Source organism: Colossoma macropomum, unplaced genomic scaffold (genome assembly GCF_904425465.1).
Source record: "Colossoma macropomum unplaced genomic scaffold, Colossoma_macropomum, whole genome shotgun sequence".
NCBI lineage: Eukaryota > Metazoa > Chordata > Actinopteri > Characiformes > Serrasalmidae > Colossoma > Colossoma macropomum.
In genome coordinates, this window is record NW_023494798.1 from 30,976,222 (window position 1) to 31,001,945 (window position 25,724).

Consider the following 25,724-nt stretch of genomic DNA (forward strand, 5'->3'; position numbering starts at 1 on the left):
AGAGTTAATGGCCGCTAAATACAAAAACACATCCAATTTGAGTCCCCAGCATGTCCTGCTTAGTTTCTGCTACCCCCCTCATAAAAACACTCATGGAAATGCCTTAAAGGTTTTTGACTACACAGATTTAACCTACGTTTATGGCTGCAAGTCATCAAACGTCTCAGATCTCCAAGTCAGATGTTGGAGAAGTTAGCCGGGTGGAGTAAAATATAACCGCCTCTGTGAAATAAACAGTGGTGTGTTTGGTGTTGGGAGGCGGGTTGGCCAGCAGTTCTTCCTGCTCTTCTTGTCTTTTCATGTGAAATTACACAAACTAGTTTCGGGACTGCCGTGAGTCAGATGAATAGCCTCGGGAATAGAAGAAGACAAGTGGAAAATCCTGCACTGGAAGACATCGGTCATGTAAAAAAAAAAAAAGCTTCTCAGTCAAATAATCTGAAGTATTTTTTGGAAAAAACTTTTGTCTGCTGCCGTTGGGCTAATAGACTGTCAGCTGCAGCTTTTTAGGTTTCTCTAGATTGATATAGCTATTTTTATATGAGACAGTGCACTAAATTACGTGTCACTGCTGTCGGAACAACATTTTGTATCTCCAAAATGAGAGACATAAAAAAAATACTTTATTTTTAATGTAAGTCAGTGTAACCAGATGTTTTTTCAGATCATTTTGGGCCGTTTCTTTTGGTCCATTCTTCATGAAATTTACACACAATGTAAAGAGCAGCATGCATTTTCAAATTATGTCAAAAACTGAAAAATGATAAACATGGAGAGACGAGGTTTTGTTCCAGCAGCAGTGATATATTTCTCTTTGTTGAAAAAACTGGAACTGTTAATATTGGACTCTGTACTCCCTTGCATGTCTATTCTAAGCAGACTGCTTACTGCGAGGAACAGTTTCCAGAAGTTGTGTAATCGGAATTTTGTCCTGATTGGTGGCAGATTATGGAAGTACATGGAACCATCAGAGTGGAGCCAGCAGATGGCGCTCTTCTCTCCTCTTCTGCACTTGCTAAGATGACTGTTTCATGGATGCATTTCTCTTCTTTTTTCTCTTCTTCTCTTCTCTTTTCTCTTCTTTTATCTCTTTTCTTTTCTCTTCCCTTCTCTTTTCTTCTCTCTTGTCTTTTCTTTTCTCTTCCGTTCTTTTTTCTCTTCTCTTTTTCTCTGTTCTTTTCTCTTCCCTTCTCTTTTCTTCTCTTCTCTTTTCTCTTCTCTCTTCTCTTTTCTTTTTTCTCTTCCCTTCTCTTCTCTTTTCTCTTTTTTCTCTTCTTTTTCTTTTTTCTCTTCCCTTCTCTTTTCTTTTCCTTTTCTCTTTTCTCTCTTCTCTTCTCTCTTCTCTTTTCTCTTCTGTTCTCTCTCTATATATATTCACATTTTTTATAAAGAGACAATTTGGGTGTTTTTTTTGTTTTGTTTTTTTTGTTTTTTAACAGTTTATTTATACGTTTGAAGTCGAGCAGTTTTCCTAACCCTGCTCCAGCAGACAGCCTGAGCTGGTGAATGACGTGGTCTGTAAGGGCTGCGTTTGGTTTTTCGCTCTGTTCCTTGTGAGTTTCCTCTCTGGTAGCAGTAGCTGGAGGACTGAGTGGTTTAGAAAAGCACATGTGTAAAGCAGATGTTGAGCAGCCACAACATGACCATTTTTCTCTCCACATGCTTGTTCCTGTCCCGTCTCCGTGGAGACTGTGAGTCACCCTTGAGGTCACTGTGTGCACCGGCAGTAAACTGAGGGTGTTCTTAGCTTTGCATGCTGAGGCAGTGTGAAGTTAAAGCCATGGGATGTTTGGTGTCTGAAGTTTCCTTCTTTAGCCTTGTAACTCCAGTGCGAAACTAATGTAGTTAATAACAAGTAACAGAAGCTTATATCCAACCAATTAGCATCATGCTAACTGCATGCCTAAGTCATTACACACTTGTCCCAAACCATGTGGAGTTAAGTAATCTCTAATAGACTTGCCCATGTGGTTTCTGAGTCGTTATTTCTGCTACATTAGTCCAGAAGCAAACCTCAGACACCGAACGTGTCTCGGCTGATTGACTACATTTGGGTTAAGAGGAAAACTGCGAATGTGATTTTTGACAGGACTAATGTTGTAATGTATATAATCCTGCTTGAGAGATATTATGCTATATTGTCATTCATCTGGGCCCTGACGCACACACAGACACAGAAACGGATCCTCCCTTTCCTCCTGGTAGGGACTCTGTGGTATTGCAACATGCTTGAATTAAAATCTACCCTGTAATTTATGGGCTTCCCACCCTTTTCTGTTACACTGTAATTTGCTCCTGAAATAACACAGAGCATTGTGGGACGGCTGTGCCGAGTTTACTGCCATCAGCTATAGAGAGGCTTTAAACGTTCATGCTGTCTGTCTGTCTTTATATCTCTCTGTCTTTCTGTCTGCTGGTATATCTGTCTATATTGATCTGTCTTTTTTGTGTCTGTCTGTCAGCTTATATCTATTTGCCTTTATCTCTGTCTGTCTCTGTCTATCACTGTTGGCTGTCTCTCTATCTGTCTTTCTGTCTTTTCATTTATTCGTCTTTTTCTCTCTCTCTCTCTCTCTCTCTCTCTCTCTCTCTCTCTCTCTCTCTCTCTCTCTCCCCTATATGAATGAATGAGGCACTAGATGTCACCACGTCTCAAATCCTTTGTCTCGGTGCTCTAAAATGCAGGGTTGAATGTTTATACTATAAGCTGCTTAACTGAGGTGGTCTTAGTTGGTTAGTCTTAATGTCTCTCTCTCTCTCTCTCTCTCTCTCTCTCTCTCTCTCTCTCTCTATCATGATTAATACTTGGTCCAGGCTGACATTGACTGGACTATTTGAGGCAGATTTGGTCATGAAAACGCTTAGATTGCTCTGCTGTTTGTCATGCGTGCACCATGAGATAATTAGATGGAAAGGGGGAAAATTAACAGTATTTTGGGAAACATTGTGTCTGTAAACATCTTGTTTTAATCTAGTTTCTTCAACCCACAAAGAACTTCACTAATGTGTCCTTGAAAGCAGAATCATTGCAGTGAATCATGTTGTTTTCTAGTTTTTAAAGTAAAGCAAGTTTATTTATAATTATACATTTCATGCCAAAATTCAATTTGAAGTTTAAAGTGCAAATAAAAGCAGCCAAGATCAGAGGTTTCAAACTCAACCACTAAAAGGGCCACATTAAAAATCTCAGAAAATCTGTGGGCCAGCTGTTTTTTTATATTATTTTTATTTAACATTTTGCCGTGACCCGAACGGGCCATTGTTTATTCAAAATATGGCAAAACTGCAGCAGCAAAATAGTCACTGAACACTAATTCAAACCAATTCTAAGTAAAAATAACTTGTTTTCGGTAGTTTTTTAAACTGCTTATTTGCTTGAACTAGACACCAGACATCTTTTCTTTTTGTGTAACCGCTGGGCCATAGATTGTTGTTCGGGGAAGGGGGTCGGAATGCACACTGTTGCAGTGCATGCTGGGGACTGTAGTGCATCTCAGGATGAAACAGGCTAATAAGAATAGAAATTTGATGTATAATATAACATATATTTGTGTGCGCATATATATATATAATATACACGTGTGTGTGTGTGTGTGTGTGTATGTGTGTGTGTGTGTGTCATTAAAATGAAGTGCAAAGTCTGCAGAAACCGCTGAAGTGTCAAAGGCATGGGAAAGTGTTTTTTCCTGAAATAAAAAATAATGTGAAGTAAAGTAGATTTCTAGAATTTGATTGGAGTTTGTTTGTTGACATTAAAAACATCTGTGATTTTCATAAGCAACTGCCACGGAAATGAAACCAGTAAATTTTAAGACAATTATCGCTCGTTAGACTTTGTGTAAACTTCACTTGACCTGCTATTGTTTTGTCATAAATACAGGCTTCACTGTGTTTGTAAGAGGCCCCTAAAGCGAGTAATGAGGTGGAAGAAGGTTTCCTTTGTGGCTGCATGCAGTGAGAAAGTTCTGTACAGTGATGTTTACGCCTCGAGTTTTCTGAGCAGAGTTCTATACGTTCAATAAAGGCCACAGCAGTGTCCACCCATCAGAATTCTCCTGCTTTGATTGACACTGTCAGTTCCCATCGGGTGGCGTTGCTGCAGTGCTGGTTGCCATGGCACTACTGCATACTTTCACGTAGCCACGCTGTAATGAGGCCGCCTCACTCAACCAACTGACAGTCAGGGTCGCACGTGTTGGACGTGAGGATTTCTCTGAACAGATGTTGTGAGGATTTTTCTCTCTCTTTATTTATTTATTTATTTATTTTATACATGTACACAATGGTTTGGATGCAAATTTGGGTGCTATGCCACATTCATATTTGCTCTTTTTTAATCTTTTCTTTTTATATGAGTTGCGAGATGGTATGTGCTGTGAATGAAATGAAGTTCAGTTCAAAAAAATTATTTGTCATACTGACATAAATTGGAATGGTTTCCACTTTTTCTTATTTCTTCTAATAAACTTCTTTTGCTTCTGCTTGATTATGCTTTCACAATACACTGCAGTCCTGTTTTGGCAAAACGTTAATAAATAAAGCCAAAAGGAATGTTTACAAACCACAATACATAACTTATGATGAAATTTGGGTATCATTACAGCCATAATATACAAATGTACAGGCATATGTAAATATTTGAACACCTCTTCAACAGGGAACAAATTTAAACTTTTTTTCCTCACATTTTAATGGACTATTTCTATTTATTTGCTGAGTTAAGGTTTTATTATTATTATTATTATTATTATTATTATTATTATTATTATGTTAAATTAAGCCGATAAACAGTAAGTGCATTAAAATGTGCATTCGTGTGTTCTCTGTTGAGGAGTTTGTTCTCTCTAGCTTTTTTTCCACATGTGATTTGACTGGGGCGTCCAAACTTTTGCAAAACAAATACAGATATTAAAAACAGTCAGCTGCTTGTTCCGGCATCACAGTGACAGATGGACGGAATAGAAAGAGGGAGGGGGAGGAGAATGAATGAGGGGAGACTTTTATTCTCTCTTTTTCTCTCTGTGGAGAGACGTAGGACTTCATCCACAGCGCAGAAATGGGCTGCAAGAGAGTTTTGGTCGATGTCGATGGCGCGCCTTGGCTTTACCGTGGACGTATATGACGAGACTGTCTGTCTCCAGCCTGTCTGGACAAGGACAGAGAACTTTACCACTGTCCTCTAGCTGTTTTTACAGACTTTATGGAATATGGGACGGCTTTATAGGGTTGTTTTGATGCAAAAGTTTATATTTTTATGATTTCTGCAGTATAGACAGAGAATTATCTCAGATGGGTCGCATAACAGCGTCCTATGGAGTGCCAAAAGGGAGTGGACGAAGAAGAACGTTGGACTTCACTCGAGCAGAGTTTAATGTTTATTGTTTTTCCACAGAAGTGGTGATACCCTCCTTTATCAGGGGTGTGTCTGTATGTGCCGAGGTGAGGGAAAGGTGACCAGCTTGAGCTATAAAAAGACGAAGGTGTGTACACTGGCCGTGCCACACGTTCTCCGAGCGAGAGCGATGCGCATGGGCACTCGGCCCATTTGCTTATCAGAGTGCCAGTGGATTATCTAATGTCTAAATGAGCATTAGGACGCGCTTCGCTCTCATCCATCTGAAAAGCTCAGCCTGACAGCTCACGGTCAACACGTCTAACCTGCAAGGAGATCTGTGAAATCTGGAGAGCGGCTTTGTATCACTGAGGGAGAGAAGTATCACTTTAAATACGCTGAAGGACATTTTTGTTTGTTTATTTTTTTTGCTTATTTTTTTAGAACAGTCTTCTGACTGAACACTGACAACTTTCCATCGTTTCCAACCTTCGTAATAGTGAGATTTTTTTCATCTTTCTCCGCTTTTTGCTTTGAGATGGATATCTAAGAGTGGCTTTGCAATACAGAGCAAAAGAACATTTGCTGTAAATACACTGAAGAACTTTTGCTTGTTTTGGCACCTGTTTCTTTGCTTAATTTTTTGTTTTAGAAAAAAGTTTGTGAAGTTTGTCCTCTGTCTTAACATCTAAAAGTGAAAGAATCTTACTATGCACTTCTTGTTGAGGAGCTGCTTTACAGTATAGATTGCATTTGCTTCAAATACTGACGATGTAAACATTTTACTTTTTTATTAGAAGAAAAACGCTTCTAATGTAAACAAATCTCTGATTTTTTTCAATGCTTTTCATTTTATAATTGACATCCAAGATCTCGGTAAGACAGCGATCTCCGTGGGACGCCAGTGTGTCGGGTTTGTGTTTCAGTAAAGGATCTTTGGCCACAAGACTGATATCACGGATGACTGTAACCCGCACCAGAAGATAGCGTTCTTATCCTGTGCTCGCGCTGCAGCAGGAACAGTTAGAATGTCCTGCAGAGAACTCTCAGTGTGACTGAGAATCCCACGAATCAACCAGAAGTCCTTGTTCTAGCCGGTGGGACCATGTATGTGTTGTGCACACTCGTACTGCTGTCCATCCACAACCTGTTTAAAAGATCCAGAGCACTGGAGGCCCCTGAGGCTGAGCCTGAGGCTGTGGAGAAAGCTGAGAAGCCCAAGCAGGAGACACCTCTGTCAAGCCACAGGAGGAGAGCAAAACACTCCCTACCTGGAAGCTCTGGAGCTCCGAATGGTGGTCATACAGGCAGCAGGGCTGGAGCCAGTGGCCGAAAGAAATCGGGCAGGACAGAACATCTGGGGAACGCACCTGGCCGCAGCAAGAGAGTCCAGGTGAGAGACAAGGATGTCCCGTTCGATGAGAATGATCAAAAGAGTTGATCAAGATTGAGCCGTGTTTACAAATAAGCATTTTTTTTCAAATAAATGAGCCAAAAAATAAACAGTTTAGCTGTACTGTGGTACAAATACATAGAAACGTTACTGTATTCGGTATTGGGTCCAATCAAGGCATATTTCAATTAAGCAGTGCAGGAAAACCAGTTGATCAAGGCACATATTAAGCAAGGCATATTTATTATTCCGTGAGGTTGTAGAAACGTTTTTGTAGTTTTTGCTTGTTTTTAGCATAATAATAAACGAAAACCATGAAAGGAAACCTGTAATATGGGTCGTTTATTTACTAATGGAGAGTTTTTTGATTTTCAAGTAGATCCTTTGAGAGTTTTCCTTACTTTATTGTGAGTGTGCGCAGTAAAAAAATCGAAAAATCAAATGTCTGAACAAACTCTGTATCGGCATATAGTCAAGATATAAGGATCTGGAACACGTTTAAAAACAGTGAAAGTAAAAGAAGAAGTAAAAGTGTGCACGCAGAGTTAAATGATGGATGGAGTGGTATTAATGAGTTTAAAGAAATGAGAAAAATGCAGCAGATGTTTGGCCTTTTTTGCAGGTTTGACAGAGTTAAGTGTTTTCTGTAACAGACAGAGTTTCTATCATTCTAACTGTTCTTTTACATTTTCCACAATATGAATTTGACTGTTGATTTAAATGAGTTGCTCTAACTAACTAAACATAAACCCGAGTAGAAAAAACAAAGAGCAGATTAAATGCATTTCATCACCCTAAATTGTGCCTATCCTGGCTCCGCCCACCAATGCATCCTCTTTTTAGCTACCTTTGCTTGGTTGGACAAACTAAACAAAATGTTGGCTAAAAATCTCATTCAACGTAATGAAAAATTGTAGCTCACAGTTTTTGTCAAATTATGCACATTTGAAAGTATGTTGTTAATGAAAATAAATGTTCAAAGTGTTGTTATTTACAAAACAATTTATTTTGTAACCTTCTGTACTTTTTTTTTATACCCAGTGTAGTTTTTTGTGCTGTAGTCAAGCTAATGTTAGCATAGTAGCAACGTATGAAGCGGCAGTAAAACTTTGCGGTGTGCCAATGTGAATAATTTCAGTTTTGTAAACCCAATCCTGTTTCTTCTTTTTACCTCTACCCCTTGTTTTCGAGTGTCACCCTAACTCAGTTCCAAGGGGTAGTGGTTGAAATCTTGCCCTGCGAAATGGGACCCTCAAATAAAAAAAACAAAAAACAAACCTTGTTTCATTAACAGCTACTAGCGGTGCTCTGTAGGCGACCCGGCCCAGTCTTCAGTGATAGCAGAGAAGGGAAAAGTTCAGCCACCTCACTGCTGGGCTTTAGTTACACTTAGAGAATCATATGCCTTCAAAGAGGGGCTATAAGACAATTATGCATCATCGCGCACCTCTAATTCTTTGTTGATCTGAAGCTGAAGTCCAATATTCGCCAGCTTCTTGTTCTGATTTTCCCGTTCCACCTTAAAGGTGCAGCAGTTACATTTTGCTGCTTCAGACCACAGTACATTGAAAAAACATTAAACTAAGATAATACAGTGGTTATCGTAATTTTTTAACGGAGAAAATTCTCAAATTTGTGGGTTTCTTTGGTCTCTTGTTCAGCCATCTTGCCGGTTTTTCTTTTTTTCTCATAACACTCTGTTTAGAGTCTCTGAAAAACCTCTGTTTGGAGGGCCATGGAGCCCTAACACTTCAAAACAGAGGGCTGAGGGCTAAGTGGTAGGGGCAAGGGGTGAAATGGGATTGGGCCCAAGTGTGCTGTAGTACCGGGGCCAGATTCACAACAGCTTTCTTAAGAAAAACTTGCGAAGATTCTTAAGACAAACATTAAGAAGTTCATAAGCCTCATTCGCCAACCATTCTTAAGAGAAATTTCTTCTTAAAACTCACTCAGTTTTTCGCAAAGATTCTGACATTCACCAGTGTTTTCTTATTTGGGATATTTGGGGTAAGAACAGAGGGGGGGGCTTGAAGTTCTCAGATATTCTTTTCAGATAATCTTAATTACTTCCTTAAGCCTGATATTTTCGTTATTTAGTTTAATCCACTCAGAGGAGCAAAATAGGGGAAAAACATCAAACCAAGCATTTAAAAAACTGAACAAGAACTGCAGGTGATAGTGGAAGTAACAGCTAACAAGAAAAAAAAATAAACCTCCTTGAAAAATACGATAATTGTGGGCTGACAATGGAAAGCAAATGATGATGATGGGCAAGAGTAAAAGATGCAGCATCAGAGTTTGATAAATGTAGACGCCTGTCAGCTCTTACAGCCGGAGATGAATGTGAGGCTATCGTAAAGTTAAAATACATTTAAGAACGTAATATTTTCAAGAACGCTACTTGTTCTTAGAATTATTCCTAAAATAAAAAAAGAGAATATGTTTTGTGACATTTGCTCTTTGCAGTATTGATACTGTAGATGGCTGTTGTGAAGGACTAAATTAAGCAAATGAGTCGTTTAACCAATCACAGTTCTGGAAGAGATTCTGTGGATGTTTTGATGCATTATTATACACCAATCAGGCATAACATTATGACCACCTCCTTGTTTCTACGCTCATTGTCCATTTTATCAGCTCCACTTACTATATAGGTGCACTTTGCAGTTCTACAACAGCAGACAGAGCAGTGCTGCTGGAGTTTTTAAACACTGTGTCCACTCACTGTCCACTCTATTAGACTCTCCTACCTTGTCAGTCCACCTTGTAGATGTATAGTCAGAGACGACAGCTCATCTGCTGCTGCACAGTTTGTGTTGGTCATCCTCTAGTCCTTCATCAGTGGACACAGGACGCTGCCCACAGGACGCTGTTGGCTGGATATTTTTGGTTGGTGGACTATTCTCAGTCCAGCAGTGACACTGAGGTGTTTAAAAACTCCAGCAGCACTGCTGTGTCTGATCCACTCAGACCAGCGCAACACGCACTAACACACCACCACCACGTCAGTGTTACTGCAGTGCTGAGAATGATCCACCACCCAAATAGTACCTGCTCTGTGAGGGTCCATGGGGGTTTGCAGTAGTGCAGTTGGACTAAAAGCATTGATTGATAAGTTATAACTGAAGCTCTGTACTTCTGCATTCGGTAAAGCACAGTGTCCATAATGCATCAACAGATTTAATGATTATAAAAATACATGATAATAGATGTGCCCCAAAACTACTTTTGTTTATAATGTACTTTTGAGACACGCTGTAAGGAAATGGCCATATGAAATGAAAACGTTTTGGTGAGCCGATTTTAGACACAAGCTGTGGGGGAAAACTGAGGCCGTGTCACCAACATGGCGACCATCTTGAATGCCACCACCTTGGATTCAACTTCAGTTTTATGCATGGGAAGGTAGGTGTGTGACACATCAAACAGGTAGAGAAGTGCACCAGAAAAACAGTGGTGTTCTTCATGTCAACATAACTTTATTCATTCTCATGTTAAAACTGGAGATTGGATCACCAAACCTTTTTCATTTTATATGGCTGTTTCCTTAGGTTTGAGACACACTGTATTATATGACGCATCATAATTGCAATATGTAGCAATTTAATCTTTACACTAATATTTTGCCCATTTTATGCAGGCCAAGCACCTGTTTTGTATGGGCATTTTTATGGTTTATGGTTTATTTTATCCTTAAAATCCCCAACGCTGCTGTTGTCCCCACTGTTATGAGAGTGTTTCATTTATGTCCTTTCATAACGTTTGACTGCTGCATTATTGATTTAGCTGAATGAACGTGTTTGTCGTTCTTATTTAAGGCTCAGTCTGGCTGTCTGAGTGGTCCTTCATAGAGCAGTGAAGGGCATTTGTAAAGCTGCTGACGCACGAAATAATCAGCTGTTGAGGAATTTTAACTGCTGAGATGAAATAAATCACTGACTCATTCATATCAGCTCAGCTCTGTGATGGGTGGGTGCCTGTGTGCATGGAGATTATCTCTATCTCTCTCTCTCTCTCTAACTCTCTCTCTCTCTCTCTCTGTCTCTCTGTCTCTCTGTGCTTTGTTTCCTCTTAGTGACTTTACTTTTGTATCTCTTTCTCTTTCTTACTTTTTTTTTGTCTTAATTTTTTTCTTTTGCATCTCCTTTTCTTTTTTGTTTGTTTCTCCAGATCTCTCTAGCTTCTCTCATTATTTCCCTTTCTCACGCTTTTTCTTTGTCTTCTTGTGTATCTCCTTTTTATATCTGTCCCTTTTGTCTCACTCTCTCACTCCTTTATCTTTCAATCTCGCTTTTTGTATATATGCCCCCTCTTTCGTTTCGTCTTTTCGTTGAATGTCTCTCTCTCTCTCTCTCTCTCTCTCTCTCTGTGTGCTTTCTTGCGCTTTCTTACTTTTTTCTTTTGCATCTCTCACCTCTTCTTTCTCTCGTTTGTCCCTTTTTTCTTAACCTATCTCTTTCCCTTTCTTTTCATTTGTTTCTCCATATCTCTCTCACTTTGTCCATCATTTCTCTTTCTCACTCTCTCACTCTCACTCCTTTGTCTTTCAATCTCTTGCTCCGTTTTTTTATATAGCTTCCCCTTTGTCATTTCCTATTTCTCTCGCTCTCGCGCGCTCTCTCTCTCTCTCTCTCTCTCTCTCTCTCTCTCTCTCTCTCTCTCTCTCTCTCTCTCTCTCTCTCTCTCTATGGAAGGTAAATGTTTCTGCTACATGATGACAGTAAACAGTGTTTCAGTGCTGAATGAGTGCATCAGCAGTTACATAAGCAGCACAGTTTATCTGAACACTACAGGCGATGCGCTCTGCTCTCTCCTTTCTAATCCCTCTTTAATTCAGCAGACCCTCTCTCTGGCTGCTGACCCATTCTGTGAACCACACACACACACACACACACACACACACACCTACCTGTGAGTGCACGTCCTCTCAGGGCATTCACTCACCTCAAATCAGTTGGCCTTCTTTTACCTCTTCACCTGATGTTACGGCTTTATATCCCCAATAAGTTTCTCTCAGATATACACACTCATTACTGTTCAGAGCTTTGGAATCACTGATATACTAAAGCAGTAAACCGCTTGAGTCTGTGTGTTACTGTGCTTTTATACAGCACATGATAAGATGCACACATTTTAAATGAATAATTTTTTATGGTTAATAATAAACACACAAAAAAATCTTTCCTCTAAGAAATGTAATTCATTTAGAGCAGGGCTGCACAAAGAATTGCCTGCAAGCCAAAGTTGGCCCGTGAGGATGTTTGATTTGGCCTACCAGAAAGTTAGCCTGACCCCACTCATGTCCTAATTCATTTTGACATGATCATTTTCTAACCTCTCTTTACCCCTTAAAATTAAACAGGCTGTTTTTGTTTCTCTGCCTTTAAAACTGATATGTAAATGACCTCAGTTCTGATTGACTGCCCTGTATTGTGCCTCATTTGGAAAGCAGTCCAGGCTGAAATGCTCTTCCTAGCTTCAGCATGAGTGGGTGGGGCTAAATTGCAGTGGACTAAATAGGCGGACATATGCAAATGAACTGTTTTTTTTCTTGACATCACAGAAACAAGAAATTCAAAATGAGCCGTTTTTGCAGCTTAGCTTTCAAGAAAATGTAACACTTAAGGTTAATGGAGGAGCAGTTTAGCCAGCTGGCTATCTTTTAGCCTGTTTAGCCTGCTATCTTTTATTCTAGCTGTTAAGAAAATAAGTTGTCAGTTCCACATTTTAAATGCAACCACATTCATATGTCCTCTGTCAGCACGCTCGGTGGTCCATGTGAACAGCATAGCAGTCCATTCACAGCACGGTGATTTTAGTGAATTGGTGCATTAATACAGAAATCACTTGTTGTGAGGCGGTCATTGGAGTATTTTACACTGGCTTCAATCGCAGCTCAGGCAGTCAGATTTTATGATCAGAACTGTCTGTTTTATGTTACTTTTTTTAAGATAACTTTTTTTTTTATTGAAAACATTGAACCTCTGAACAGCAGTACAGTAAACTTTTTAAATGCCTTTTCTGCTGAGATTATAGATTTTTGGGAGAGTTTCAAAGCTTAAGACGTTTACCATTTAAATGACTATTAATAAAGACACTCATCATCTGTTCACAAACAATTTTGTCAATTTGTCTAACTTGAGATATGCTCACTGCTTTTGAAACACAAGGCGTTCTGGATAACAGTGGGCCTCATTCACTAATATCTTCCTACGTTTTTTCTTAAATTTGTTCTTGAGGAAGGTCCTAAGAAAAAGTCTGTCAGATTTATGACATGTTTTTTTAACCTAAGAACAAATCCCAGATAAGAAAACATTGGTCAATGTCAGAATCGTTGTGAAAAACTGCGCAAGTGGGTTTTAAGAGGAAATCTCTTAAGAACGGTTGGTGCATGAGATCTAATGTTATTGTAACTTCATTTTCGATGTTATACAGGTTTCCCAGTCATTTAACAATCACCTGCTGCTGTTCACCATTGAGGACACTAGGGATGCATTGATACGGGAACTGTGGGCTGATGCCGATATTTATAATGTACAAGTGTGCCGATACCTACATCCGATACCTAAGTACATGAACATTTTATAACATTTAGAAACTGGGAAAAAATCCACCTGGTTTAGAAGTACAGAGGTATACAGTGTTTATTTCTGTAGGGTTACAAAAGCAGAAAAGTAAATAAAATACATAATGAATAAAATAGATATTATGGATAAAATTTAATGAATAAAATAGATGTAATGTATAAAATAGATATAATGAATAAAATATAATGAATAAAATAGATATAATGAATAAAATATAATGAATAAAAAAGATTATGAATAAATGTAATGAATAAAGTAGATATTGTGAATAAAAGTTAATGAATAAAATAGATATAATGGATAAAACAGATTATGAATATCACCTGAACATCAATACATTTGTGTGTGCGTGTGTGTGCGTGTGTGTGTGTTTATATTTGTACGTTGGATTTTTATTTATTTATTTATTTTTTTAAGCAAGCATCTGTCCATACTGATATCATTGTTCAGATACAGCTCCAAAATATGCTTGTTCTGTTTTTTTTCTTCATGCTATCAAGAATCTGTGAGGATTCTGCCAAGGTTATTGATTTTGGGAGAGTTCCAAAGCTCCTATCTTTATATATGTCCAGCTATGTTCTTTATAGGTTTATGATCATAAGCTTTTAATTTGCTTTACCGACCTTGACCGAATCTAAATGGGACAGGTCATTTAAAGTTCTCTGACTTTGCTCTTGCAGGCAACTCTTGCTTACAAGTAAGCCACGACTCATCTGCATTGCTGCTTTCTCTTTGATGGTGCTTGTGTTTGTAACCCATTTACTGAGCAGTGGCCCACTGGGAGGAGAAAGAGAGAGTCTCTGTGGAGAAGAATGGTGTTGGTGTATCAGGTCTCTATTGAACACACAGTGAACAACCCATATACAACCCATCTGAGTGAGCAGTTCTGTCGTTTGAAAGCGCTTGGCTGTTTTTGTAGTGCTGTGCATACGTTATTAGTTAGGGCTGCATCAAACACACTATTTCTATAATTGAATAATCAGTCAGTTATTTGATTAATCAAATAATTTTCCCTTCTGCGGTACCTCTTACATTGCTATTGCCATCATTCATGCCCAGTGTGTCGGAATGGCCATGTGGATCATATAAACATTTATAGAGCCTTATGGGGAAGGAAAGTGCAGTCCGATGCCATCTTCTAGTTACATTCAAAGCATTTTGAATCACCATTCATTTTGCCATTGAGAAATATTTGACATTGGACTAAAAAGCTGGCAATTTGGTAAAACAAATAAAATACGCTTTATATTTCGCTGCTGTCAGATCAAAACCTCGTATCTCCGTTGTCTTTTTTTTTCAGTTTTTTACAATTTGAAAAGGCCTGTTGTCTTTTACATTTGTATGTAAATTTCATGATGAATGGACCAAAAGAAATTGCTCAAAATTACTTAGACTAAAATTCTGGTTCCATTGACTTACATTAAAAGTAAATAGTTTTCCTTCTCCTGTAAAGTTACCATTTTGTAGATACAAGATTTTGTTCCGACAGCAGCAATTTGCTAAATTATGTAACTATGAAGATTTAAAATACACAAACTGCAACTCTGTTGTGTTACCATAGTGTCATAACTCACTGGGGATTATGTGACACGTTATGCTGTACAACCTGTTTTGTGCACTACCTCCGATTCATTAACTTGCATTTTGAATGCAAACTGCAGGGGGGATCTGACCACTTTGATCCCCTGTTGAGCTCTATTGTTTCTTTATTTGTTTTTTTTATAGTCAGCTTTAACAAGGACTAATCGAGAAGCAGAGCATTTTTCCTGTTTTGAGCTGTATGTTAGTAAAAGGAGTGAATATAGTGACACCAGTGCAATTTGAATGCAGACTTTTTCTGAATTTCACTGTGTTGTTCAAAAGTTTACATGCAAAAAAAAGAAAAAAAAAAAACAAAACGTGATAAAAAATGACAATTGCTGCTCATCAAAATGCACAAACACTGATATTGTGTAAGCTGTGTCCATTTCAGAAAAAAACAGTAGGAGTGCAAAGAGTTTCCACCGTATTCAGGAGCCGAAGCTTTATAATGAGCTTTATAATTTTACAAATACTTTTGGGTGTCGATGATCATGATGATGATGATGATGATGATGATGATAATAATAATGATCAAAAAAACCACCATGTAGAATTTAAGTGCTGATATGAATCATACATATGGCAGGTCATTTAGGCAGCCAATCAGCAGTGTATATTTTGTAACCAGCATGTTTATAGTGGACAATAATTGGTCAGGTGGGTTTTCTGGGGGTTTTTTTTTGTTTTTTTTTGTTTTTTTTGCCCCCTGATCAATTTATTGTTGCAATAATGTTGCATAGTATCTGTTTTGCAAGGTAGCACCTATAATGTATGTCGGAAGAGAACCTTGTATCTCCAAAATGACAACTTTACAAGACAAGAAAAAAACCTACTTTACTTTTAATGTAAGTCAATGGAACCAGACTTTTTTCCAAGCCGTTTTGGGCCGTTTCTTTTGATCCATTCATCATGAAATTTACACACAACGTAAAGGGCAACAGCTATTTTCAAAACATGTCAAAAACTGAAAAATGTTATGTCATAGAGATACGAGGTTTTCTTCCGACAGCAGCGATGTATTTGTATGCTTCTGTTAACATCTGAATTGATCATGTCCAGCAGTCTTTACACTGCTGTAGTACAGAGGCAGGTGCCTCTGTTTCATTCACAGGCGGCCGCATGCATACGTGTAATGTTACACTTTAATATTTCACGCAGTGGGTCGGACACCATGTGACACACTTGGAGTAACGGCTCTGGAGGAGGAGTGAAGAGCACGTTTTATTTGTGGATAAAATATTTATTCTCATCTAGCAGAGGGAAAGTGGGGGAGAGGAGGGGAAAAAGGGGAGAAAGAGGAGGAGGGATGCCTGGATGCTGGCTCCAATTCCACTGTTACTAAGGAACAGTGAGCGAGAGCATAGCGTTTATGTCTGTACGGATATGTGAGTGAGGGAGAGAGCGCAGCGCCCGTATGAACGAGAAGGAGAAGAAGTGGGGGCAGCTGGTGGGGCTGGTGGCAGTGCGACACGGCGTTTAGAGAGCGAGGGAGCGAGAGAGAGAGAGAGAGAGAGAATGCATTTGTACTCTATATAAACGAGCTCCATGGCGATGGCGGAATGAGTAGACTCAGGAGGCTGCAGGGAAAGAGGTCAGTACAAAGAGACGTAGACGTGTTTCAGCTAATTTGCAGGATTTTTATTGCTGCTTTGCTTGGTGGAAATCCTCTGTTTTTGTATTTATTCATTTAGCGGGCGCTTTGGAAGCTGAGCACCCCAAGAATCTGCATGGATTCATGACCTCAAAGACAAAAGCCTTATTGCACATTGCCTGATGTGCTTGAACAAATACAGGTGTACGTCTGTAAATACAAGTACATACCTTTTATCTTTTAGCGTCTAGACTGAAGCATAAGCCATCGTAACGGCAGTGTGGGCGCATGTTGCTGTTCATGCCTCAGGCTGTGCATTACAGTAGCCAATGCAGACAGATGTTTGGGCTGGAAGAAAAAGAGGGATTTAACACCACATTAAAGCAGCAGGATGGATGGATGGAAGGAAGGAGACCTTAACCCTTTTATTATTGGGGGATGGGCAGACTTTGTAATTGAGTGTTTCATAGGCATACTGTACATGCATGCCTGCTTTTCATACAGAAGGGGCTCTGCTTCCATGGTTTTATATTTTATATGATCTCTTCACGTGTGTGCGCGTAAGACAAAGGCAGAACGACTGCAGACAGACCGTTTGCTGCAGACAGCAACAGCCTGCTTGACCACAGGATACATTATGGCACATATGTGTGACAGACTGCTAGTGGTGGATGATATGAACTCAAATTTATATCATGATATACTCTCTGGACAATAATGATATTATTATTATTATTATTATCATCATTATTATTATTATTATTATTATGAAAAGGATGTAATGAATGAAGTGATAATCTGTTCCAATACTTGTGCAGATATTTAAAATGTGTTCTATGCTGTTTGTTGAGTTTATAAGAATTATTTAAGCTTTCCTGTTATCCCTGCTCCATATTGTGATTCTTCATTTTTTTAAGGAATACATTTGATATCTAGAGTTCTGTGCCGATGCCCATATCTGATATTTTTCAAATACATATCTGCCCACGGAGACATTATAAAGGAGGAGACAGGTCACTTGCTGTAAAATGAAAAATCAAAATGCTCAGCATGGCTTCTGTTTATGGGGAAAGTCCCGCCCTTCAATAAAAAAGAGCCAGTTAGCATGCAAGTAATGCCACAAGCGGGGGGAAAAAGCCCCCTCAGTTGTGGAGATATTGTTGCCAGATCAACCAGAAAAAAACACTTTTTGTGCTTTATAAGAGCAAAACACTGCAAAAATCTACCAGTGATTACAAATATGGTTTAAACACATTGATTTGGCTCTAAGTTTGGGTTTATAGGTCTCTCCCATTCTGAGAGACAGCAGCCTGGTCTTATAGGAATGGTGATTGGTGCTGAGAGGTGTTGCCAGGATGGTCGACAAGTGGACAGACTGTCATATAAGGACTTCGCAGCTGATGCAGATACCTAACGCTTAATAATGTATAAGCTGGGACTGCATCCACCTGAACTAGCATTATGGAGAAGTTTAACTTTTATTTCTTTATGATGTATAAAATGGTAATTCAGTTAAATTAATAAGATGCATGCAATTTAGTGGTTAAGTCCAGCTAGACTGTGTATATTTGGCACAGATGTGAAGTGACAAGTTACATTTTCTCAGGTACACGTAAATTTCGTACTTTCCTGAGTTTTTTCATTACTTTTTCATTACTTTTTCATTATTAATGTTTAAATATGTATGGGGGGGGGTTAATTTTATTGTTGTGCTTCAACTGGTCTGCTTTGCTGTTGTTCACACTTCTCACTTTGGAGCTTTAGCGTTTAATTTTAGATCAAAAGATTAAAAAAGTAGAAAAGTAGAGCTGGATAATCTTCAGTTCCTGTGCTGATAGATGCTGCATGTACTTAGTTCCACAGCAGTTCTGTACATATAAAAACAGTCAACCTAAGTAGATTTTTTGAGCTGCTGGTTGTGTGTTTTTACTCAAGTTGTTTTCACAAAGGTAGCCTTCTTTTCTTCTGCTTGAGTTGGGGGCAATATTATGTCGCTCATGATATTTAGACATTTTAACGATACGCAATCCGCTTCATGCAAATTTTAAGATATTGCACACTACTATTTCACTGCAGGGTTAGGGTGTACGGGTGTACGGGTGTACAGGTGTACAGGTGTACGGGTATAGGCAAAGTCCTTATAGGAAAATCTGTGTACTCAGTGTCCATTTTGCCAGTGACGCCCAGGCAGTTATTCACCACTCATGCAAGACCAGACTCCTGTCTGTTTGAATTGGGAGAGACCTATTAAACCGACACTAAAAGCCGCATTAACGTTTCAGAAGCATATTTGAAATCACTGATAAAATCAGACACAAACAGCATAGATATACTGTACCATTTGGCTGTGATAACGCACAAACACATTTTTAGCCTGTTCTGACTATTGTGTATGCGCATATCGCCACAACAAGGGGAGCTGCTCACGCTTGTGATTTAACCAACATGCTGATTGGCTCATCTTATTAAAGGGTGGAACTTGCCTTGTAAACAGATGCCATGTTCAACCCTTATGAACTTTCCTATTTATTTTCCGTTTGAACTCTGTCCTCTTTAATGTTGTGTCTGGTTTAGGCTGCTCTACACGAGCCAGGCAAAATATCTGGTTCGGGAAGATTCTTCATGCACAACTTTGCACTCTCATGCATTTTCTCATGAAACTGGGTTGACGTAACATCAGTCGCTCTCACTCCAGATATGATGAGAGGGACGTGTTGGGCTGGTGAAAGATCTGTCCTCTCGCTTATTCAGCTCGTCCAACATCAGTTTATCGTTTCTAAAGTAGCAGCAATGGCAAAAGGAACTTTAGCACAGCAGGGATAACTGTTGATTAGAGGACGGTGGATGCTGTTCTCTGCCAGAGACATGGGTTAATAAAAATGCACCTTAAATGCAGTGACTGCTGTGAAGAAAAACAACTAAACATGGAACAAATTACTCCCACACCAAAACAAAGAGCCAAAAAAGCTGCAAAGTTAAAAATTATCAGAAGGTTTTCTGTATTTGACAGACATGGTGCTCACGTCCAGGGTGCACAAATGACGTAAAAAGTGATGAATTATAGGTTCCTATTGTTTCTTATCAGTCATTGGTTGGTAGGACAAGGCCACACCTTTATGATTGGGTCCAGGTGTAACTAGAGTTCTTCTATGTATTTGTGTTTGGGGAGCACTGATGAAAGTCTGTTGACCGAAATGGTGTCTGTGCTGTTTTTACGTCACCTTTTATTTTTGTTTTCATTTTGAGATTTTAATTTCATTTTAATTTCATTACTTTTGCCATTATTAAAATGCTAAATGTTTTTTTTTTTAAATAGGTCAAAATATTTCCCACCTGTAGGTTACACTTGGGCAGGTGTCCATAGTGGTGGGTGATGTGGCAAACATGTGTATCGCTGCTGTGGGAAGAAAACCTTGTCTCTCCATTTTAGTCAGTTTTTGACATAATTTGAAAAGGCCTGTTGACCTTTACATTGTGTGTACATTTCATGATGAATAGACCAAAAGTTATGGCTCTAAACTACTTGGAAAAACATTACATTAAAAGTAAAGTAGGTTTTTTTCTTCTCCTGTAAAGTTACCATTTTGGAGATACATGGTTTAAAAACTCCAGCAGCACTGCTGTGTCTGATCCACTCGTACCAGCACAACACGCACTAACACACCACCACCACGTCAGTGTTACTGCAGTGCTGAGAATGATCCACCAACCAAATAGTACCTGCTCTGTGAGGGTCCATGGGGTCCTGACCACTGAAGAACAGGGTAAAAGGGGGCTAACAAAGTATGCTTTATTATAATATGCTTCTAATTATGCTCTTTGTTATCCAACATGCAGCTTATCAAACAAAGATATTGTTACATGGTACGGTTTGGATCCGGTTATGGCTTTAGTTTCATGCCTGTGCACTGCAGCCCTCTACTCTACACACCTCTGTGTGTGGCTAATGCATAATTGATGCAGTAGACAGATGTAATGAAATGCTTTGTCAGCTGTAGCTCAGTCAGTTTATTAAAGTCTGGGTCACTGTTTCCACTGATGTATAACACAGTGGTGCATAACAGAAAAATGTACAGATTGTCCTGAAAAACTCATGCTGCTTAAATTAATCAGCCTGTTATCATTACACACATGTAGCTTCATATATATTCACAGACATGCATCAAAATATATACATTATTTTATTAATATCAAAATATGCTGATAATCATTGATCTCAAACAATGAAATCATGTGGCCATGAAAGCAGTGTTTAATTTGCGCAGCTGCTTAACTCCTTAGTCGCTCTGCGCGCAGAACAAGGCTGAAGCTGAAGATGAGATTCTGTAGAGAGAGATAACAGAAGTGGGCTAATGAGATTCACACCCTGTGGGTGCAGTACAGATGTTAAGGCAGAAAATATCTTGGTGTGATATTAGGAGAGGGGTGCAGGGAAGCAAAGGCTGTGTTATCTGCTTGCTGAGACAAACATACAGCATTTTTGGCTATTATCTCTCTTAGAAACCTTGAATATTGTTATTTTTGCAGAAAGTGCTTACTAAGACAATCAGACGACATTTTTCCCGCATATTTTCTTTTTTTCATGACATCTTAATGTCTTTTTTCAGATAGAAAGAAAAATATAATGTTTTCTGCTTTCTGAGACACAAACACAGCATTTTTGCCTGATCTCTCTTCTTAAATCTACCCTTTTGAATTTGCCTGCTGCTTTGTTTCTTCAGATAGTTAGAAAAAAATGCTAAACCAAGCTTAGACATATGACATAACTGATGAATGTTACTTGAATGGCATCTTATTTGGCCAGTAAGCAGGTAGCAGTACACAGGACAGTCTGTTGTGTTCAGCTCCCCAAGGAGCAGCCAAACCCTGGGCTGAAACTGAGACCCTGATAGTGTTTTAGTCTCATGAGAGTAACCTGACGCTGTCGAGACAGACCGATCCAGGGGACAGGGAGTTTTTGTGTGCCTGTCGGGGTGTATATGTGCAGCACTCCTGTGGAAAATTAATCCAGTGCTTACTATGATTAACCTGATTAAGTCATTTTTTAGTCATGGGAGCGCTGTGGCCCTCTAGTGTCCACCAGTCAAATCACAGTGGGTTAAGAAGGAGTTGAAAATGCTGTTTAAATAGTAATACCTTAAACTGTCGGAAGAAAACCTCCTATCTCCATTTTTGTTGTTTTTCAGTTCTTGACATAATTTGAAATGGCCTGTTGACCTTTACATTGCATGTAAATTTCATGATGAATGGACCAAAAGTAATGGCTTAAAACTACTTGGAAAAAAGTCTGGTTCCATTGACTTGCCTTAAAAGTAATATATATATATATATATATATATAATGTGTGTGTGTGTGTGTGTGTGTGTGTGTGTGTGTGTATGTATGTATGAAAAACTAAATAAATAAAATAAATACGATTCAACAATTCACATACATACATACATACATACATACATACATCATCTAAACCGCTTATCCTTCTGGGTCGCGGTGGGGTGCTGGAGCCTATCCCAGCTGTCATTGGGCGGAAGGCAGGATACACCCTGGACGGGTCGCCAGTCCATCTGTAGGTAACAGATAATGGAAGTCTGTCATCCAAAACTGGGTAAATTGGGTTATTACAGATACCAGTGCACTAGTGGTTCATCATTTACAAACTGCCCTCAAAAACTCTGGGTACAATGATTTTTATTGAACATGTTCTTCAAGTACTATGTTCACTATTCTTTAAGCACTGATAATATCCACAATATATTCAGAAAAGCGAAAGAAGCGAAGAAAAGGGTCATGACAGTAGGATATATCACAATACATTGGCTAGTACCAAATGTTGTATCACAATTCTCATTACCAAAATTATGCTATGATCAGTAGTTAAATCTTTATCACTGTCTCGACATCTAATGTTTATTTGTTTGAACACAGAAAAATAGTCTTAAGATCTGATTATTATTTTTTCAATGTTAAATTCATTTAGCATGTTCTGAAAGGCATTTTGAGACTTGGAAACTGTGAGATGAGTGAATATAGACTGTAAAATTCGATGTGTTGTTGACTAAGTTCAGTATAGACCAACAGTCATTTCACTGTGTTTAAAACAAATATAAATTGGATTATTGTTGGTTGTTTGTAGGAGCACAAGCTCACACATTTTAGTGAAATAAAACCTTCATCATAAAATACAGACACTTGTAGTAGACCTTGAAATATTACATGGGCACTTGAAATATTCAGTATTTGGTCTTTTAAACCTGCTTATTTGCTTGAACTTAGACCCCTGGCATCCTTTCTTTGCTGCAGGTTCATTGAGACTTGGGCTCAGTTCCTGAGCTGCTGAGCTGATGTTAGTGTTTATATTGATTGAACTGCAGCTGAAATGCAGCCAGTGCGTTTGGTGATATGAATGGTGGGGAATTGTGTAGAATTGAGTAACTGCTGGCCCATAGACTCTTGTTGTGGTTGGAGAGTCAGAGCCCATTACGTTGCAGTGCATGCTGGGTACTGTAGTGCAGCGCATTGTGAAACGGGCTAATATTAATAGAAAATTAAAATACTTGCGGGCTGGATAGGATTGTGTGACGGGCCTGATTTGGCCCGCGGGTCTTGTGTTTGACACATGGGATCTAGTGTAAGTATGACAAGTCCAGTGTTGTACCAGTTACCAAGAGGCAAAAGAGCCTCAGTTACTTATCCAACATTAAAAAACTACCAATTTTGGTCTGCATTTTTTATTAATAACTGGATAGCTGTTCATGAACTCTCAATATCAGATTCAGTCTGAATGCACATCCTTAGTCTCTGCCCATCTGAGCCAAATTAGCATGCACAGTTCAATTTACCTGTAGGTAGAGTACAGTTTGAATGTAGTGCGAGCCCATATGCATAAAGGAATGAAAATACTAAAAGTTATTTTGTTTAATACTGAAAATATTTCATTAGGAGGCACTGTTTGGTTTTGCAGCGCGTGAAGATCTAAGAAAAGGGCCTGTTGTTATTGATGAGGGTTTGCCTCTGCATTTGGCCTAGAACGTCTGGTCCCTGCATCAGAGGACGAGAGGGAGGGAGCAGGAGGCCATCTGCTGACGGGCTTAAAGGATTATGGGTAATCACAGCGGGAGGGGGGAAAAGACACAGCACTCTTACCTGTCAGCAGATAGCTATGCTCTCTTCTGCCTTAGTTTTCCCTCCCACTTTCGTCTACTGCAATGGGTAGCATAGAAGCTGGGGTGAAGAGTTGGTGCTAACGTTAGCTGCTCAGTAGTTTAGCATAGAGTGGGCAAAGATGTTGGGCTTGATGGGGTCACTTTTCCAGAAGCGCTGGCTGGACCGGGAAAGAGGCCGCGACCGCAATGGTCACACCATGGGCCGCAAGAAGAGAGGACTTCTGGTGTGTGTTGGTGTGTTTGAGTGTTGCTGTCCTTTGTGAGTCAATAAATAGCCTGTTGAGTTCTGTATGTGTGGTGCTGGTAGAGTACAGTAAGGTGGTGATGCAGCAGTGAGATCTGATGTGATGTTTATAGTAGCAGAGGGAAGGTTCTGGTGAGATTAGCCTGACCCAGGATGGCTTTACTGGAGTTTGATCAGGGGTCATGACCAAGATGATGGAGCCATGGGACTGACAACTGTACTAAATGACTGTGTCTCTGTGTATCTGTCTGCTTTTTCATGTGTATGGTGCTGCAAATGGCTCAAAAGTACTGCGGTAATGTACTTTTTATGTTATGATTCCTTAGGCCTGTCACAGTTATTACAAATTTAAGCTGACTGTGATTATTTTTGACCATTGTTAGCTTTCACAGTCATATGTTTACTTGGTAAGTAACAGAATGTGAATTACCTGTGTTCATCTGTTGGGTTGTGGCAAATTCATTTAGATGAAAAGAAGCAGAAAACATCTTTACAGAGATTTTGTTTGTCTTGCGAAAACAAAAAATCTAAAGTTTGAAGAGCTCTTATGCCTTTAAATGCCAGTAATGTTTGTTAATAAACCTATAGAGGGCAGCAGTGAGTAGCGTTGTGTTTATTTGAAGTTTGTGGTGCCTTTAGAGGATGACAGAGTAATGTTTGTTTGTTTGTTTGTTTGTTTGTTTGTTTGAGACCCTGCACGAAAAGCAGAAACAATATCTGCCGTTAGTTTGGAGCTACTACATCTAAACAGCTAGGAAGCGAGACTATTCATCAGCTGATTACGCTTGTATTTAAATAGTTTCATGCAATAAACAAATCAAGTTAATCAAACTGTAAATCGCAGTTATTTATATTGCATTTAATCAATAGCTCATGGTCATATACATGGGCTAGATGTGTGTGTATATATACAACACTGTCTTATTATGATTTCTTTTTTTAATTTTTCCTCTTTTATATGTAAAAACTCCTATACGCACAAACACTTGTTGACTAACTGGTTTAAAGAGTGCAGTGTCCAGCAGATAACCAGCTTTAGCTTCCTCCAACTGTAGTAGTGGAGAGGTCAGCCCATTGACTGACCTATCAGCTTGTGCGCTGTCCTTTGCTGTGGCCAGCTAATGCTACCTGATTGTAGAAGATACTGTTGCATGCAGGTGGGGGGGCAGTTAAGGGGCGTTGAGTGAGTGTTATGATAACCCAACACTATAAATGGGCTTCCACAGCATGGTATTGATCCTGAAAAGAGTGTGTCTTCTGGTCAGTTACACTAAGCAGATTAGGACTGGACCATAGGCACTAAAACCTCCCCATCTTTCTGTGTTTGTATTTTAGATGACCTGTTTGAACGTGTGTAGCCTGAGAGTGTCACCAAAGTTCACTTTCCGTAACGTTGACTAGCGTGTTTGTTTGTTGTCAGTGGATTTTAAACTTTACATGTGAAAGCTGTGGTCGTTCTTCAGTAATCTGATTAGTCAGAGCATGGTTGTGGTCAGTGTCCTGGAATTTGTGAATAATCTGCGGTTACCATGGCTGCAGATGAGACTTGGGAAATGTAGTCACTTGCAAAAGAGTTGTTAATGCGTTGCTTCAGTTCATATTCTAACCTTGTAGCTGCACTCACTGGCCATTTTATCAGAAAAACCTATTATATAGATGCTCTTTGGCAATTATTGGAAAATGGGACCACTATTGACCAGATATTATTTGGGTGGTCTGTTCTCAGCACAGCGTTGACTGTGGTTGTGGTGGTGGGACGAGTGTATCAGGCACAACAGTGCCAGGCTGAGAGTGGAAATCGATGTAATAAAATTATAGAAAATAGAAAGCGGT

At 39.2% G+C, this 25,724-nt stretch overlaps 1 protein-coding gene across 1 annotated transcript in view; it reads left to right on the top strand.

The window, feature by feature from the left end:
* The first annotated feature begins 6,173 nt into the window (after window positions 1-6,173).
* Window positions 6,174-25,724, top strand: part of kifc3 (kinesin family member C3) — a 58,120-nt gene continuing 38,569 nt past the window's right edge. Inside the window, 1 exon segment of the mRNA XM_036584904.1 lies at window positions 6,174-6,725. Within this exon segment, the coding sequence (XP_036440797.1) occupies window positions 6,438-6,725 (288 nt within the window). The 5' untranslated portion in view covers window positions 6,174-6,437.